At 43.9% G+C, this 19,977-nt stretch overlaps 1 protein-coding gene across 1 annotated transcript in view; it reads right to left on the reverse strand.

Moving 5' to 3' along the window:
* Positions 1-19,977, reverse strand: part of aff2 (AF4/FMR2 family, member 2) — a 136,652-nt gene that overhangs the window by 87,098 nt on the left and 29,577 nt on the right. The window contains exons 2-4 of the mRNA XM_076103917.1: positions 9,264-9,384; positions 2,500-3,157; positions 1,076-1,509 (exon numbers count right to left, since the gene is read on the reverse strand). Of these exons, the coding sequence (XP_075960032.1) occupies positions 1,076-1,509; positions 2,500-3,157; positions 9,264-9,384 (1,213 nt within the window). The remainder of the gene's footprint in view (positions 1-1,075; positions 1,510-2,499; positions 3,158-9,263; positions 9,385-19,977) is intronic.

Here is a 19,977-nt window from a genome sequence, read left to right on the forward strand (position 1 = left end):
TAACGGCGGCATCCATGGGTGTGTGGGTGAAAACAAAGTGAGAGAAAGCACTCACGGCCATGAATGTACTTACTCTCGTTCTCACCCCTCCGCAAGAAAGTGTTGAAAGTAAAGTAGATTTTAATTCCCTCCCCGGCTCCCTTTTTGCTTCCTCCTTCCCGGTGCCATATGCTCAAAGCTCCATCTCGGGCTCATTTGGAGTGCTGCACGCACACACACACACACACACGCACACACACACACACGCACACGCACACGCGCACACCCACACGCACACACACAAGCTCTATCAAAGCACAGGAACAGCTGGCTTGCTCGATATGGATGACTACTCGCCTGTCAACCGGTTTCACACAGCACACACACACACACACACACACATCAAGCCTGGTGTTTCTTGCCGTTTTGAAAAGGAAAGTGAGTGAGAGACAGATAGAGAGTGTTCAGGTCAGAGAGTTAAGTGAGTGTGTGTGTGTGTGTGTGTGTGTGTGTGTGTGTGTGTGTGTGTGTGTGTGTGAAGAAGTTTGGGATTGTTAAGATTCATCTGACATTTCAATGAGCCAAATGTGTGAATATTCACCATGATATCGGTGAGTAGAGAGAGTTGCTGTTATTATCGAACTACCCAACTCTAACAATCATGAACGGCGGTGTGATTTACACCCTTAGAGTAAAGTTAGGTCATTTTGTGCAGTCAGACATTTGAACTTTGGTTATTTGATGCAGATATGAAGCTTTGTAGACTTTCTGTTGAGCGTGTAATGATTTTACACCGGTTTCTGGAAAGGTTTGGATTTGGACTGCATCTATGGAATGGGGCGAGTATTAAGTTGACATTGGCCTGGACATTGGCCTGCATTGTGTGGTTTATGAAACTATATTTAGCACAGAAGATACTATGAAAATGTATATACAAGTAAGTAAATACATTTTAATTATCAATATATATATATATTTGTTTTAAATGACTATTATTTGTGACCCAATTGTAAATAATATGCGATATGTTGGGATCATTTTCAGAACAGCATTCATCCCTTAACAACTTGATATGTTTAGTAATATTGTTCCTTACCTCCCCTGTGTGGCCCAGGCTCAGTTTTGGCAGTTTGTTCTTGGCGTTCCCGGCGTTCCCTCCGTAGGCCTGGCTGTTGTTGAACCCTTCCGTGGCCACTAGAGGGGGCTTGAGCTGGGGCGAGTCACTCGGCACCTGGTCCTGGCCATCCATTGGGCGAACATACGCCGTGGGCTTCTGCTGGATCGCGATCGGCTTCCCCGATAGGCTGCCGGGCGGGAAGGTGGGGGTGGTCAGTCCAGACGTGGGAGTGGTCAGGCCGGGGGTGGGCGTCGTCAAAACCGAGGTGGAAGCCAGCGGGGAGGAGGACGTAGAGAGGTGGGAGCCGGCCTCGTTTTCAAACGGGGAGGATTTAAAATGTCCACCATTTTCCGTGTTAGTGGAAGACTTGAAATGGCCACCGTCCATGGTGGCAGATCGGAAATTGCCACCATCTGTAAAAGAGAATGAAAATGGAGGGAAAAGAAAAAAATAAAAAGTAAAAAATAACCACAGCAACACCTGTTCTAATGGAATATTGCTCTGCTCTGTCAGAATCTAAGGCCAAAAAACTACTCTCTCCCAGATGGATGGAGCCAATCACAATCAAAGCAAATTATGTGTTTAGAAAGATGTGGTTTATCATCAGATGCAGATGTTCACTTTCACAAGCCCCGCCCAAAAGGTGATGGAGTCTGTTTCGCACTGAAAATATTCATCAGCACTCGTGGATCCAGTAGATACAAACATTTACCCATGAATATCAAAATATAAGAAGTCCTCTTTTTGTAGTGTGGATGGCAGGTTTGATCGATCCACATCAAGGAATGGTTTGACATTTTTGGAAATGAATATTAATTAATTAGTATTATTCTTAACAAGAGAGGACATGTCATGTTGTTTAGATCGTTATCATAAAGACTCATAAAGAGTGGAAACATATGTTCATGGTAGCCTTGTTTAAAAGACATGTAAATGTAACAGGAACAATAATACAATTGATTTCGCTAATGTTAAAGGAGCTTTATGACATTTGTAACTAGTCTCAAGACTGGCTCCAAATACGTAACGGGTCTTTCCTGTTCTTCCCATTCTGCAGACTCCATGACTGCAGCATTAGCTTAGCATAAAGACAGGAAGCATTGGGAGTCAGCTAGCCTGGCTCCTTCTAAAGAAATCGCCTTATCAGCACCATTTTAAGTAATAACATGTTAACTACTAACATTTAGAGGTGCTGGTATGCTGGTTTTTTGTAACACTGGAGAGAGTCAAGCTTACCGTTTCTTCCTGCTGTTTTTTACTGCTATGCTAAGCTAAGCTAACTGGCTGCTACCTCTACGTTTAGCATACAGACACACGAGTGGTGTCGATCCTTTCATCCAAATCTCTGTATTTTTCCCAAAATGTCAACCTATCCCTTTGAAGCCTTTCAGTGTCGGACTTACCTGGAAGAGGAAGGGTTTTGGAGGGGTGGGAAGCGTGCCTTCTCCCGGAAGAAGACGAGGAAGAGGAGGACGAAGAGGAGGAAGAAGGGCTTGAGTCGCCTTTGAGACCGAGTTCATCTTTGAGTGAGCTAAACAGCTCGTCGTGCCTTTGCATTTGCTGTTCCTCGAGTAAAGACATTTTCCCTCTTCCACTCGTGGCCGCCGTGACCGGCCCCGTCCCGTTCGGTGCCAAGCCCACAACGAGGCCCCCCCCCTGGGCGCTCTGTCCGTGGCCTGCCCTCGACCAGTCCATGGAGCTCCGGGACTTTTTAGAAGTCTGATGTGGGATCGCCGTGGCGCTCGTTGACGACGCAGTCGCGGCAGGCGGCTGCATGGAAGTTGACGACGAGGAAGATGCGTTTGCCATCCTCTTCTCCCCGCCTCCCTCTGCTCCTCCTCCACCTCCACCTGTTCCTCCTCTCAGGGCGTCGTTGAAAAGCTGGGACTCCATGGCGGGTCTCTCCGTCGTCGACGTGGTCGGGGTCTGTAGGTTGTTGCTGCCTTTGGGGATTCCCACCAAGTGGCTCTGGTTAGAGTGGCTGGTTAACAGGTCTTTCATTTCCTCGTAGGAACCCAGCGTGTTCTGGACGCGACTGGCCAACGCATCACCTTTATTAGTCTGAAAGGAAGAAAAAACACGAGGGAGAGGGAGAGAGGGAGACAAGAGCATTAATTAAGTCTTTCAATTTTCCTTTTCTTCAGGCTTGATGAAAAGCCCTCTTTATTCATCCGGAGAGGAGCAGTGCGAGACGGATAGGGTGACCACTGACCAGACATCAGGACGACATGATTAATTAAAACACATGCCACCCTTAAGAGGGTCCCGTTCGGGCTGGTGCAGTAAAATTAATGGGGCAGGAATCATTATTAGCCTGACCCCGGATTCTAAGGCAATCAGGGCTTGAAAGGACAGTGCGGGCCGTGCTGATATACGGCCAGAATGGCACCTTCAGCCGCGCCCAACGCAGAGATGTTCCTCAGAATAGCTCGAGAGTTCCTTCCGTGTCAGCCACTGACAGCTTCATTAATGACGGAGCTGCACGTTTTGGGGAAAAGGACAAGGGCAGTCAGCGGGGGTTTCAGTCGATCTATATTTGGAACCGGGGGGAAAAAAGCCATGGAAGAGGAGGGACGAGTGAAGAGCGGCAGGTCATCATCCCCGTCCTCTGACATTATTTTCTACCTGAGCGACAAATAAGTGAAGCAAATACATCAATCATGGGCCCAGTCTGAATTATGCAAGATCTGCAGCCATGAAGACATTTCATCATGAATCGCAGACAAGCGACGGATCCGTGTGAAACGTGGCATTGTAATTTGACTGTACAGAACTTTTCTTTTTGTGTGGGTTGATCGATGGAGCCATGAAGGCGAGCTATCTGACAACCTGCACTCCGCTCAACGCCCCCCGCGGTAACACCGAGTGACTGTCAAGTAAAGCTACGGTGGGTTTAGAAAGGTTGAAACGGATGAGGAGGAGCGAATAAGACCCTTCGCCTCATTTTCAAGACGGGATGAAATTGCCTGTTATTTGGAGAGGTTAATGGATTCATGAATAATGAACGTACCTTCATAGGCAGCGGGAGCTTAACTAATCGGAGGTAATATTCCTGGAGTTACATGTAATAATAATGAGTAATCCCCACAATGATTGCAGCGGAACTTAACACCAATCGTGCAGATCTGGGAGAGGCGGTCGATTTCCTGTCTACATTTATTTTAAAACCGCACATCTTGAACACTTTGAACTTTCAAAAGGAGTTCAGAGAAGTAATGGATCAGTTAGTGAACATGATCCAGAAGTCTTAACTTCTCCAGGAGGCATGTATCTTGGCTGGTTTTTTTCCCCGATGCAAACAGCTTCGGTCAATAACCAAACAATACTGTTACTCCGAGTTGTTAGCTAGTCCGTACGTCTGTCCTGTCCATTCTCGTGAACGCAATTTTCTCAGCGACGCCTGGAGAGGAATTCTTCAGATTTGGCACAAACTTCAACTTGGACTCAAGGATGAACTGATTAGAATTTGGTGGTCAAAGGTGGTCACAAAACACATTTTTGAGCATAACTCATATCCATATGATAATTATGACAACTTCACACAAATGTCTACTCGGATAAAAAGGTGAAGTGATGTCAGAAAGATGTCAATGTCAAATGTTTTTTTTTTAAACCTGGTGAAACAAGACTAAGCGTCTACAGCAGGTCAGGAGCTCATCCAGGTCATCGGGGTTCATCCTCTGGGATCACGAATGTACAAAACCTCATGGTAATCCATCTGTTGCTGAGATATTTCAGTCGGGACCAGAGTGCTAGCATGGCTAAAAGTCACTGAGACTGCTAATGAGTTATCAACATAGATGCCAATCGATATTCAGTCCGTCAACTAACTGATGAATAGAGTAGATTCCGCTCTCGAGTTAAACTCTATTGGTATGGGATGGAAGTCCTTGGAGAACTCGTGTGATTAAAGGGCTCTAAGCCCCCCCCGTATACGTGTTACATTCACTGCATTTGACCGAGATAATGGAGGGTTGTGTTTCTCTCAAATTTACGGACACAATCCTCAGGATTATCTAGTGGCCGAGACATAACTTCTACCTCTCAAGGGCCGTTTTTAACAACTACCAAAATCAATAGCCGGATGAGTCTCCTGAATTCGGACTCAATATGCTTTTTAAGCTCTAACTGATACTTTCCCCTGTAACAATTTCTGTTTGGCAGACACAAAGACTACCTCAAATTATTGAGATGTCATCGGATAACCCTTGTGTTTGACATAGTTTTTTTAAGAAACACAGTCTGAAAGGATATCTCTGTTACTATTTAAAAAATGAATAGGTGAACAGCAGGTTGAAGATGACAGACCCTTGTGGTCCACACCAAAACCTCAAGACAAATGTATGTGACTGAAAGCAGCATTCACCTCTTGTACCACGCCTCACTTTATCCTTCATTTTTACACTCTAATAAAGCAGAAAAAAACTAAACAAAAAGAAACGGGGCAAAGAATCACGCCTTATTTACAAAAGATCCACACAAGAAAGGAGAGAATTGCTTTCAAATAATCTTAACAGATGTAATTTCTGCTGTGTGCGCGCGCACACGCACACGCACACACACGCACACGCACACACACACACACAAACACTACACACCGTGGCAAGCCGAAGTTAGCTGTGAATAAATTATCTCATCTCTTCTCCATCTCGGGCTCATGAATAAAAGATCTGGTGGCTGAAGAGGAACAGAAAACACATTTACAGAGAGGCAAAATGGAAAACAGAGGAGAAGGATAGGATGAATACCTATGTGTGTGTGTGTGTGTGTGTGTGTGAATAGATCATCCCAAATAGCTGCTAACAGCATAACGCTCTTTAACAGGATTAGAAGAGGGATTAGCTAATAGCTGACAGAGAGAATGAACACTGACGAGAGAGAGAGGGAAAGACAGAGGAGAGTGACGGACACGCGATAGATACACAGGTACAGAGAGAGAAAGAAATGAACGAGAGAGGGACCAGGAATGATAGAAAACTATAAATCCTATGTGATAATGAAAAAGGGCTGATATAGATCTTTAAAAGGAGCAGTTCAGTAAGTTCAGTCAGCACTTTGACTCAGAGAAAGTGCAGTGAGGTTGCACAGGCCTTGGTAAAGCAACACCCTCAGAAAAATAAATAAAAATAAATTGGTAGTGTGGCGAATAAATCAGCAGAAGAAAGTATCAAGGTGTGCCAAAGCTGTTTGTCGAGTTTAACAGCAGAGAGAGATAAACTGGGGAAGTGTGTGGTGGAAAAAGATGAGTTTGAAAGAGGTGGAATATGAAACAAGTACACATGCTGTCGTCTCTTTATGAAGGATGCAGTCACCCCCTCTGGGCCAGTCGCATCATTGCTCCAAACTTTGTTTGAATTACGTTTACCTCCGTGAGGTATCGTTCCCCTGTTAACTTAATCACTGTAATTAATGACGGATGTAGAAATCCTCAGCAGCCTACTGAAGGAATCCAAAATGAGAGAACACCAAAACTCAGCTCTAGAACTGTCTACATCTCTGCTTCCGTGTGTGTGTGCGTCTGTGTCTGTCCACGGCTAATGTCGCATTCTGCTGCAGCAAACTGCATAATATTTTGGGTGGCCAGAGTTATGGCTGCATGTACAAGGACCTCTCGTGGTTGCGGTGACTCACACTCTCTCAAAACACCTTTAATTTCCTGTTTTATACCGCCATTGACTGCCTGCTGACTCCTCACTCACTACTCTTAATAACCGGCTGGTGATAACAAAGCTGAGTGCATCGCCGACTGCCTAGCCGCTACTTTGTGCCCAAAGAGGCGTGATAACAGTTAATGGTGTATTGACAGCGTGTTTGGCTAACTGCTAACGACAGGAGTGATTTGTTTGGCTAACAGCTAACGGCGTGGACGCTGCGTTTGGCTAACAGTTAACGGCGAGGAAGGTGTGTTTGGCTAGAAGCTAACGGCATGGATGATGTGTTTGGCTAACAAAACAACCATACACACACTGATGCGTACCTCTCGGCCGCATCTCTGCAGCTCACTTTAATTATTTTTGGGACGGTGTGTTCGGCTAACTACGGAGCTACCATGGTAAAGCATTACCGTTTTGCTAAAAGACTAACATTTATCAGGTGGCCAGAAACACGACTCTAAACTAATGCTGGATGTTTAAATGAGCCTGTTTGCTGACGTGTTGACCATATCAGCTTCATAAGGTAACATATGACAAAACAATCTCAACTCAAGGTCCACATACACTTACTCTGAAGCCCTTGACCCTCATCAAAGAATCAGATGTGAAAGATTTAACAGATGATATATCAAAATGTTTTATGATGTATCAAATCAGTGCAAGTATTATGGAAACAGCACAGGAAGGGATCCCCAAATGTTTACCCCTCCCTAAATTGAGGTTTATGTAACGCTTGATCACATGAACAGAATCCTCTGTAACCAGTCATCTAATGGATAAGCGAGCCTGATGAAACATATTTAACTCATTTGCTCTTCCAGTACTTGCAAAAATGCTCAAATAAATTAAATGTATTTGGCTCCAATCACTGTAATAATCTAAACTCCAAAAGTCCACAGTCATCCCCCCAGACACACACACACACACACACATCTTGACCTGACCTCAGCACCATTAATTAGCTGGAAACAATTAGTTGGAGTGTGGCGGCACCTCGGATTAGATTCATCATGAGAACAAGCTCTCGTGTGCTGCTGAACCTCGAGCAGCACCTCAGCCAGAAGCCCTCGTGTCCTCTGCGCTCAGACACAACAGCCGTTAAACACGTTCTGTCGACATTCAGAGCCGGTCCGTCCCAAGGTCGATACACTTGGCGGCATAACTGAGCGTTGAAGTGCCCGACGGCGGCAAATGAGAGTTAACAAACCAAAATCAATTTCAAACACAGGGGCAGGAGAGTGGCCGTGGACTCCATGCATGGCTGGTTCGCTTTCAGCTTGAAGAAGAAATAAAAGGATGGCACCTCGAGTGCCTCGGAACGGAACGGACCACAACCTCATGCTCGGGGATATTAAACTGCTGGCCCCCGGAGGGGAAGGAACGGCTCCAATAGCCTGTGATGATCCATTTCCCCTCGTCGGCTTCGTCATCCGCAAAGAAACAGCGTTAAAGGGCATTATGGGGCAAAATAAATGTTTGGATAATTGTTGGTTTGCAATAACAATCCCTTTCAATTGCTTGCTTGCGCGAGGCTAAAATTGTTTCCAATGAGGCTAAATCACAAAGCGGGGCTGCTTTCTTCGCTGATTAAGACGTCGTTAATTCACTCCGGTTTCCCCAAATGAAACTCTGGTGTCAGGTGCGGCCGTTCTTCCCCCACAGAGATCGATCACGACTTAACGGCCGAGCGTAAAGCTTCTCCTGAGCGGCGACGGGAGAGTACTCGGCATCCCGGCTCGGCCAGCTTGTAAAGATGAGCGTGCGTATGCTGTGTGCAGCTCAGCGACGTTACAGTCCTGACATTCAGACGGTTACTGTTCGCTGGAAAAAGTATTCTTGAAGATAATTGTGAGTTAGATGAAGAGTCCACTACGTACAGAGCTGTTAAGCCCCATTCGAATGGGATTAACATTACAGTTTTTCTGTTGCCGTATTGGCTCTCAAACACGTGTCGTACTAGCAAAACATTTTGGATTGAATCCATTTTCACACAAAAGTCAAATGTCACACTGATAGAGAGAAAAAAAAAAAGGTAGAAGGAGAAGAGAACAACTAAGAGATCCACTTTAAAATACAAGGAGGTCTGGATATAAATTACAGGAGGACCAGTGAGTTGGATGTAAAACAGCAGGTAATTGGGGCTGTAATTATTAGCCTCAGACCTCCCCCGGAGCAACACATCCAGTCCAAACAGGGCGTTTTTATGGAAGCAGGGGGAAACAGCTAACGCTCACATGGCTCACGCCAACCACCAACACCTCTAAAGCTGAATAATTAACACGTTGAATCTCATTATTAAGGCCCTTTCTGCACACAAACAGAAATGTCAAATTAACAAAAAAAAGCCAATTTACGGCTTTAGGTGGAGTTACATGCTGTAAATATTTCTTGATAAAACTTCAATCTTTATTCTACGTTATGCCAACCGCCTCCCACCAGAGTGTATTAATCTCATCACCTGAATGTCAGCAAAGCATATAGCATACGTGATTAACTAGTGAATGATCTCTTACTTTGTAAGGTTCTCCAAACAGGTTGAATCCGGTTGAGAACAGGTCTTCATCCTGTTGGACCTCCTGGTTCCTCCTCTCCCACTCCCTTCTCTTCAGGGCGCTGCGATCCGACTCCAGATGACTAGGGGGGGGGGACACACACACAAAGAGAAGAGAAGCTTGTTAGCACCCCCCGCTGAGGCCGACACGCCGCCTGCCACCAATCAAACCCGCTGGTTATTGAATTGCTAACAAGTCGTTTTTTTGGATCTGCAGCGAGCGTTGGCTGAAATTCTTCTCCCGCTGTGTGATTAGAGTAGCCGGTAAAGGCTAACAGTAATAAAAAAAACAAGAACACAGGGTAACTCAGGTCAGTCTGGAAATGAATCAAACTCAAGGGAGGAAAACATGAAAGAAAGAAAGCTGAATGCTGGTTTAAGTTTCAAAGAATCCACCAGAGGATAAGTAACGTGGGTAAAAATACCCAACTAGATTTATGAGGCCGAATGGTTTGTTTTAGATCACGAATAACACTCAAAGCTGTCTGTGGCTGTGATACCTCACGTCCAACACATGCGGCCTTCCTCTGAAACTAACACCCTGATAATCCCTCCTCTGTCAGACACATAAACGTTGTGACCCGACTGTTTGTTCTTCACAATTCATGGCAAGATTCCCGTTCCTCTGACTCGGCGCTGTGTTTAAGTGCTTCTTTTTCAGTCCAGACTTTTGCATGAACTCCGGCAGTCTTGAATGTGATGTGATTTGTAACGGCTGCTTGACCTTCAGACTCCCACAGAGTGCTTATCCCATGCTACTACAGACCCTGGTGCTGACATACGGGTCAGACCTTTCTAAATGCTATCGCCCGTAGCTTTTAGAAGCTTCTATCTGTGGGAGACAACTTTGTTTTTTTTTTGTCAAAACAAGATCAGCCAAGGTTAATATATTTCAGAATTCATGAGGAACAGTAGCAACAGTTGTTTCGTTTTCAAGTTGATCCGCAAGAAAAACGTCTGGTGGGTCTTTGAGATGTGGAGGAACAGTGGGGGAGAAAAATATATCTGGTCCACGTAGCAGATCATATCTGTGGGTTCAGCATGGAGCCGGGAGGCAAATAGCGTAGTTTAGCATAGAGACTGGAATGGGTGAAAAAGTATGCCCTGAATGCAACCTTTAAGGCTGCAAACCCGTTGTATCTTATTTACGCACACAAACAGAAATTTAAACTCGACAATGTGTGGTTTAACGTCACTGTGTCTGACTCATGCAACTCATCCTAGACTCACAAATTGATGTTTTTCCGTGACTGTCTTCCCCTGCTTCCAGTCTTTATGCTAAGCTAAGCTAATCACCTCCTGGCTCCGGCTTAGCACAAAGACACAAGAGTGGTACTGAGCTTCTTCTCATCTAACTCCAAGACTAAATAAAATAAAAATATGCGTACCTCCACAAATATTTAACTATTCCTGTGCACCCTGTGTTATGTCTGTGGAAGGCATTAGGCCAAAACTCATCAAGTGGAAAATAATGACATTAATTGAATGAAATAATGAATGAGCATCTTTTCATACACAGTCTAAAAGGAGAACCAACACACACTCTATCGTTGGCGCTGTTTAACGCAGCAATAAATTGTCTGTTCCTACAACATCAGCCGGAGCTCCAGAGAGGCGACCCTTTCACAGCGTCTCTATTTATAATAAGGTCAACATGATGTAACATGTGCCATTAGCCGGGTGCTTTCATTCATGAGTGCATTAGTATTTTAACGTAGGTGGCCCCCAGTGACAATACGAGTGCTCATCCAGGCAGCGTTTGTGACGCTCCGTACCCGCTGAACCGCACCGTGTCCCGTCACGCCGTCACTGGGTCGGATCCCAATAACCATTAGCTTTTAATCTTTCCGCATTCTGTTACGAAATACGCTTGTCTGTCTTGAAAAGCTTGACTTATTGCTTGTGGGTACGATTCAAGATAAAATATGAGACAGCGGACAGTGAGCGACGATGATGACGCTCACTGCTGATGATGTCTGATGATGTCTGCTATAGAGGGGGCGGTGAACCCCAGCTTTTCTATTTTTAGTGAAACCCCCCCTTTTACCGCACAGGTACCGATTCACCGTGCCCGCCTTAAACTTTTTCAGTCACCAGCCTCCTCTGAGAAATCGACAAGCCGGCAGCCAAACTCACAATCTCACGAGTACAAAGCGTGTGTGTGTGTGTGTGTGTGTGTGTGAGATGGGATTATGCGCGAGGCTGTGGCCCACCGACCCCGGAGAGGGCATCCTGTTTTACCACATCCACCGCCGCAAGATGAGACCGGCCGGCTAATTAGCGATCAACACAACTAAGAGAGACTCTCTCTCTCTCTTTTTCATTGTTGTTGTCTACCAGACCTTGCCTTCCACATTTAATCTGTCAGTAAGATGTGAGTGGGCGGGAGAAGGAGCGGAGAGGCAATGAGAGGAAAGAGAGAAGGGAAAACAAAAGAAAACACAGAGACCCATGGGAGGAAAAAAAAAGACCCAGTTTTCAGGGCAACAGTTTCTTAAAAAAGAAAGAAAAATAACAGAATGATTAAAGACAAGAGTGGAGAGACGGGGAGGGGGGTGTAGGGAAAGGAAGAGCAAGAGAAGACAGCGGTGGGAATACCAGAACACAATGATTGGCAGGTGAGGTGCGTGCGTTACGGCGGCGTGTGCGTGGATGTGATCGCTGTGCGTGCTGGGACCGCTGGTCGACATGCGCATCGTCTGTCAGCGCAGAAAGATAACTGACAGAGCTGTCACTGCGACACACACACACACACACACACACACACACACACACACACACACACACACACACACACACACACACACACACACACACACACACACACACACACACACACACACACACACACACACACACACACACACACACACACACACCGCTGCAGTCCCACGCCACAGATCACTGTCTCTGTCTGTCACGCGCTAGACGTAGAAGCGGAGGGAATCAGGTCAGACGAGGTAATTAACACATCCAGGAGTTACTTCCCGGCGTGCGACACTACCTGTCTCTCTCTCTCACACACAGGTTAAACTGCAGCTCGGTCTTTTTTTTTACACATCAATAAAATGACTTTACAGGGTTTTTTTAACCATAGCGCTAAGATCAACCAGGTCAGTAAGAATGTTTAACACGTTTATTTTTTTAAAGTCACAGCTATAATATGGTGGACACTTAATTTAACTTAACGCCATACTGCGCTTGGCTGAAATAGCCTCTTCCAAGTAAAAACAGTAAGGCTGCATGTCAGAGTGTAGGGAATGGGGGTGCTAGCCCTGGTTTGGTCCTGCCGCCATGACAGGAAGAGGTGAGGGTTTGTGTGTTGGCTCGAGGAATCTTCAGGAATCAGGAGTCCAGAATTGTGGTTCGCCACCAACTTCACTCAACTCAAAGAAAACCTGACCTCAAGTTATTGACATGGCCAGAATTCATCATTAGTCGTCTGTCTTTCTCAACCAGCAGGAAAAAGTTCATTCCTTCAGCTTGAATTTCTGAATAAAACTAAACTAAAAAACGTGACTATGACTTGACGATTCATGTATTAATTCAAAACCCATAGGGATTAGCACATTCATTGTATTATTCCTTGAACTGATCTGGTGTAAAGTTAACTTTTAAACACAGTATTATGCTGAGGTGAATTTTACTTCAGTGACTTAACCAAACATTCAGCAATTAGCTTAATGCTCTACAGGTTACAGTTAACCCTAGTATCACCACAGCTTTCAAGCACTACAACACTCTGCTATTCATGTACCTACAACTGACCATAACCGACTCACCTATTTCAGCATCACTCATTCACTCGACGGGATTCAGTGAGCAGGGCCACTTTAGCACACATTAAAACAAAGTATGTGATGTTGAGATTCATATTTCACAGCTGTTTATCACAGTTGGTATTGTTCCCTTCCCCACAGTGTCACCCAGCGTCGGACTAGCTCATGCAGCCTAGTCGCGTCTCCCGCCGCCCGTTCCTAATGATGGCGAAGTCATGACCCGCCCTACTCTGCCTCTGATTGGCTAGTACTCGTTGTTTGGGCTGGTTAGGTTTAGACATGAGCAGTGAGATTGGTTAGGGTGAGTGTCTGGGTAAGCCAATCAAAAGCTGAGTAGGGCGGGTCTTGCGGGTCCAGGGGAGAAAAAAAGATACGGTGCTGAACACCTGCATTTTGATTGGCTTAGGCATTTCCGTGTTATTAACCTTTTATAGCCTGTTTTCAGTGATGCCAATTTAGCACTTTTGTTGCTGGATTTAGCTACTTTTGAAACTACCCAGGCATCTTTCTTTCGGTCAGAAATCACCTAGTAACAAATTTAGCTGCTTTTAAAATGTATTTGTAGACTCTGAAGAGTGATTCAAATGCTAAAATACACACATTTTCCCTATAAAAGAAACACTTTTTTTTCTCTATGTATGCATGCAGTATGTTGCATTCAATTGGGACTTCCTACTTTATCATAATCATAACATTGCAACTTGAACTTTGACCCTCTTGCTCATAGATCTGCTGCACAGAGGATTGTGGGTCAGGATAGAAAAGCATGCTATAGCCTGCATTTACCACCGGATGTAGTAGGACATCCTGGTATTTTTGGCACACTGCATCATTGTCTGGCATACTAAACACAATGGTAGTACATCTCCGGTCGTCTACCTGGCTGCATTGTGAGTGACATCAGCTGTAGTGATGGCTCAGCTCGATGGCTCAGCCAGGCCAGACACATAAAACAGCCAACTAGAACTGTTCATGTATGGTTTTACCATTTAGGTTTCAATACATAACAGGAAAAATGTGAATAAAATAAAGGTGTTTCTGTATTTGTTTTCTTAATTTACAGTGCTTTGAGCTCTCAGGGCCACCGTAGTTTCATCAACATCAGAAAATCTATTTTCCGTTCAACTTTGAGCTATAAATATTCAAATTTTATCTGTATTTTTTCATCCCGCATCCTCTTATTCCATTTTTCGATAATATCACATGTTGATAGACCAGAGGTGGCAGCTAGTTCTGCTCACAGATAATAATAAGACATCTATGTTTGAAAGACATAAAAGGAAGAAAGAAGGAAAGGAAGATAGAGGGCTCGATGGCGGACAGACGGACGGACAGATGGACGGGTTTGGTGGGGGATTAATAGCAGCGGTGACATCAGCAGTGGGCATACTGTCGATGTTGATATTTTCTCTGAATGAAAATGTAGCGATGGCAGCTTTCTTTCCTACCACTCTGCTTTCCTTCTGTGTGTGTTAATGTGTGTGTGTGTGTGTGTGTGTGTGTGTGTATGTGTGTGTGTGTGTCCTGAAGTAATGCTGATAGCCAGAGTAAGCTCTGGGAATTTAATCTCAGCAGAGCTATGCTGTGCTCCCCTGATAGCTGAATCACACACACATACACACACGTGTCTGAAACACAGCCTCTCATTCCCTTTCACTGCATAGTACTTCAGTAACACGCTCTCCCCTCCTCCGCAACTGCTACTCGGGTGCCCATTAGCAAGGCACTGAACTCAGCAGGCTGTGGTAGCAAGCAAGCTTTGCCATTAGACTACAATTTATATGTTCTAATACTAATATTACTGTGCAGAAATGATGGTGTTTGGTTTAATTACATTTACTCATATTATATAACTCAGTACGTTTCCAACACACCGCACAGCAGCCAGATGTTGAAGCTGGACGGCGGGATTGAGTTGAACATGAAGAGGTTTCTGTGTTCTGAGGAGGAAAAATGTCATCATGAGAGTTTCTGGAGCTGCTTCATTGAAAATCAACTGGAGCCTGACTGTGTGGACTCACGCTGCATTTGTGTCTCATGGGAATAACTGTCAGAACAGTTCAAGGCAGCCGCTTGGAAATATTTTTTAAGTCGTTTCGAGGCAATAAAGACGTTTTGTCGGCGAGCCAATGGCGGAACCTGAAAAAGCCAAAGCAGCTACAAATGGATTTTCAGTCGTCATGGTTTTCGTCACCAAAATGCTAATTGTTCATGTGAAAACAAGCAGGTACAGTAGTTAATTCCTTCCGTTTCTTTCACATCAGGGATGTCATTTAAGAATTCAGAATGTATATATATATATATATATGCATATATATGCATATATATATATATATATATATATATGCATATATATATATATATATATATATGCATATATATATATATAAAGACAAAAGACAGTTAATTATTTAAAAAAGAAAAGTAAAATAGTAGGAATATTTTCATGCTGTTCTATTTCTTTTTCTAGACCCTGATAAATGAGACCAAACTTCATAAAAACATCTCTTGTTAATTATGAGTCTTTGCTATTAGAGATTGAAACAAAGCAACGTCCATCATTAATTTGACTTTTCACCAAAAACATGCTTTATCTGACGCTTACAGTGAGAGAGAACAATCCGTGCAGCACCATTAAAGTCCACATTTCTTTGTTTGGATGTACCTGGTGGTAGAAGACACCTGTCTCCTCATAAGCCCAGCTGCAGTAGTGAGGCTCTGGCTCTGTGTTACGCCACTACTACTTTTGACAACTCGTTTCACAAAGAGGAAAAACGCATTATTATTTTTGAGGATGATGAACTTGCTGCATCTCTAGCATTAACTGCTGTTTTTCCCTAAATCCTCTTCTTTGGATTAAGATCACTTACATAAAAACTGAGGCTAATTGTGCCCTTCTAAGCAAATTTTATGAATAGTTTGTTCTCCTTTTCACTTAAAATAACCAACCCAAAACTATTTACGCGGCTCCTAAATTGTACATATCGCCAAAATGACATGTTAAGCTCTTGGAAGGATCTATACAAATCACTGACTTTCCCAATGCAGGATAGTTTCTTAACCCGATTCAAATCCATGGATTGTTCCAAACAGAAGAATATCCTTCTTCATCTTAAGAGACATGTAACATCTGATGAGCTTTTATCCACGTGGCTCAAGAGTGCTCCAAAAATTAGATTGATATTCATGCTTGGTATGTGATTGGCCTGATCTTTCTGTGTCCATGCAGGCTGATTATTATTTCCATTATTCCAAGGTTTAGCCAATTGTATCATTTAAAATGATATTCTATACAATTCCATATTTGGTAATGCCATCCCTCTTCGCTTCTTCCCACAGAGAGTCCCTAATTAACCGATGTAACTGTTCAAAATTCACCCGGGAGGGAGTTTTACCCCAAGACATAACATTCCTGTATCTATCCATCTAAATTGCAGCGAGCTAATTACTTCCCGACGGCAAGTTCCCCGACGCCGCAGACTGGCGCCTATTAATTATTCCACGTCACATTTTGTGAATTATCTTAGTCATTACCACAAGCTGAGGTCACCTGCACTGTAACAAGATGAACAGGCACGAGTCTTCTTTTTGCTCTTTGTGTCCAACAAGGAATGAATGGTCCCTGTAAACAAATGAAAACATCATGTAGCATAGCATGAGTTCAGGCGGCGCCACAATGTGCAACCAAGGAGCTGAAACCCTAACAAAATGCCTGAAGCTAAAAATGTTATATGTCAACGTCAAAGGATTATTTTTTGCACCACATCTCTACCAGAGGTGCAGTTGATAACTAAAATGATGATGGGATGAGAAGTTAGCTGTTAGCAAGCTAATGTTAGCTATGTGTTAGCAAGCTAATGTTAGCTATGTGTTAGCGAGTTACTGTAGCTAGCTAAGTCACTTAATAGCCTACTGCATAGCTTTTTGAGGTATTCCCATTCCACTATGCTGCATGCTGTCATTTGGAATTTGGACAAAATGCTTGCCCATTCTTCCCGCTGATGCCTCGCGTCTTATTGCCTGCATCCTCAGTTTTTGGGTTCAGCAGCTTATAAAAACGTATTTCTGTGTTCCTTACCCTGTTGCTCGTGCGTCCTACCCACACAGCAGCTTTAAGGCATTTGTTCTGTTGTTTGCTAGCAGACGAAAGTGACAAGGAGCACCCTTCAGGACAATACATGGGCGGGACCTTATTATGCTCTGTCTATCAGGCGGCAACCTCCGGGTCTGAAAAGTGAAGCCAATGAGGAAGCGCTTTAAACTTGCATTCTTTCTAATGGCCATTAGAAGACGACTCCTCTGTTTGCAAAAATAATAAGTCTATGAGAAAATGACTCTACTGCTCACTTGATTTATTACATCAGTAAACATTGTAACTATGAGTTTATGTTCTCAATCTCTAGTTTCAAGACTTCTTCATGACAGCATGATGCTCATTCATAACATTATGGTATACATAGTTACCAAAGTTAAAACAGGGTATGCTTTAAGGTGAGAACCTTGTGATTGACAGGTCGCTGCCACGGCATTGTCGGGTCTGGAAGTTGTCCGTGTTTTCGTGGTACAACTTTTTACCTTTCAGTGTGCTTTCATTTCATGGAAGTTAGTTGTAACATTTTTGGTCGCCGAAAAATGCCTTATCCAGCATTCAATTGTACTTAGCTCCGCCCTCTTGTGTCACTTCTGGTTGCAAAAAGACAAGATGACGACAGCCGAAAAAACAAAGATGACAAACTTGAGGCTTAAAAACGGCAGTCCACAAACCAATGGGTGACGTTGTGGTGACTACATCCACTCTCTCTGTGCCTCGAGAGGGGGTGCAAATTCAGAGAACCAATCAAAAGTGACGCTCAAAATTGTAGCGCACACTGCCAAATGAATGGAGTCAGTCTAGGTGGTGTTGCACTTTGCTGACTCGTGCGTTTCAGTGCCAAAAGATGGTCTAACTGTGAAACCATTAGCCATAAATGGTCAATTCCTTGACATGAGTGGCTCTGACTGAAATTACCCTATCTCAAACACACTGCCAGTCAGCACACTCCCTTCACCTTGCCAGGAACCCAATTCTTGTCCAAAAATAAAATAAAATGGACCCCTCTAAGTGCTGGAGCTTTTGTTCCAGAAACTGGAAAAAAAAAACTTCAATGAACACAATGGAGCTTTGTTCATGTTCAGAAAACAGTCCAACTTCATGGCAAAACTGAGATGTTTTTGTTTTTTTGTAACGTCAAAGTTCAACCCACGCTTTTACTTGCGACACCTCTGCCAGTAATGGCGACATTATGACAGGTTGCTTTTGAAATAAATCATTGTGTTAATAAACCCTCTTTTACAAGTGAAACACGGCTGATTATTATACCTCGTAGCTCAAGTGCTGTTTTATAATTCTCGATCTTTGTATTCTATTTAACCTGCATTAAAACCAGGCGGCTCAATTAGGAATAAACCCTTGAATGCGTTGGCGGTGTGTGTGTGCGTGTGTGTGTGTATGTGTGAGTGTGTGCGGGGAGAGAGGGGGTAGAACAAGTGTTTTTGGAATGACAGGGAGAAGTGAGGGGGATAATGAGAGGAGGAGGAAGAGGAGGAGAGGGGGAAGGAGAGAGGAATTGCTGTCAGGCAGCAGACAAAAGCTTTGTTTGAAGTGTCAGTGCGGCGACGCATTCCGTGCACGTTTGTGTGTGTTTTCTGGTCCGCGCGTTCAGTCAGACGGCATTAGACATCAGAGAGATATCAGCAGGCATTCCTGGATAGACGGAGGGGAAGAAAGGGAAGAAGAAGAAGAAGAAGAAGAAGAATGCCATCAATATGAGAATATACAGCCTTTAGGTGTCTGGATGTGGCCGTCGAGAAGGAGGATATCAGAAGCTCGCTGCTTTCGTGTCTTTGCGTGTGTTTGACATGAGAGCGGGTATTATAATGAGACGAGGCATTCAAAGCGTATTGTTACCTTCCGGCTTTGTTTTTTTAATGCACATCCCACAAAACCCCGCGTGTTTGACACTGACGGATAGATAAATAGGCCCGGGAAGGGAGGACGGAGCGGGGGGGGGGGGGGGGGGGGGGAGGGACATGAGAGGACTATTTGGCTTTTGCGTGTCACATCGCACCATGGGAGAGATAACGATGCCGCTCGAACGTAAAGGAATCACACAGAAACGGTTCTCTCATTTACATATGTACATATTTCCTTAGTGTTTATTCCTTGTCGTTTAGTTTGAGCCTAGAAAACACTGATCTCAAACGCGCTCAATGTGGAACAAAAATGTCTCCTGATCCTTTTGTTTTGGGAAACATCAAAAGTTATAAGAAAGCACTCGGAGATGTGGAGCTGCGTTTGCATTACAATTGAAACAATTAAATAAATCCAGGAAATAACAAATCGTGCTCAAATTAATTATTGTGTTGTGCAAAAACTAGAAATTCGATGGAAAACTCCGTATTGTTCCCTTATTTAAGATCCTTTTTAAGTTTTCTTTATGGATACCTGATTATTTCTGGTAGATAGCGTTGTATTTACATCTTTACTACAAAGGGATTACACATTACATTACTAACTGTTAAATATCAAAAAAATATCGGTAAACTTACTTTAACCCGAAAAACGTTGCCCCAACAACCTCCAGCAGTAGACTTGCTGCTCGCTGAAGGCTTTGCGTCTGAGCACACAGCAATAATTGAAGGCAACTTAGATACGTTTTTACTGAGTCAGATCTTCGCTCTTGTGGACTGCGGTGGCTGGACAGTCAGAGAAACAAGTTGAGAGAGACTTCTGTCAGAAAAGCAACCTGAAACTATAAAAGCGAGGGGGACAAAAAAACTTAAAATAAAAAACAGCAATTTGCCAGTAAAGGCGGGAAAGATGAAGACTGCTAGCAGAACTGGATCTTAAAAGATCTT

Source organism: Anarhichas minor, unplaced genomic scaffold, assembly GCF_050575085.1.
Source record: "Anarhichas minor isolate MPS153535 unplaced genomic scaffold, ASM5057508v1 ptg000028l, whole genome shotgun sequence".
In the NCBI taxonomy this organism is placed as follows: domain Eukaryota; kingdom Metazoa; phylum Chordata; class Actinopteri; order Perciformes; family Anarhichadidae; genus Anarhichas; species Anarhichas minor.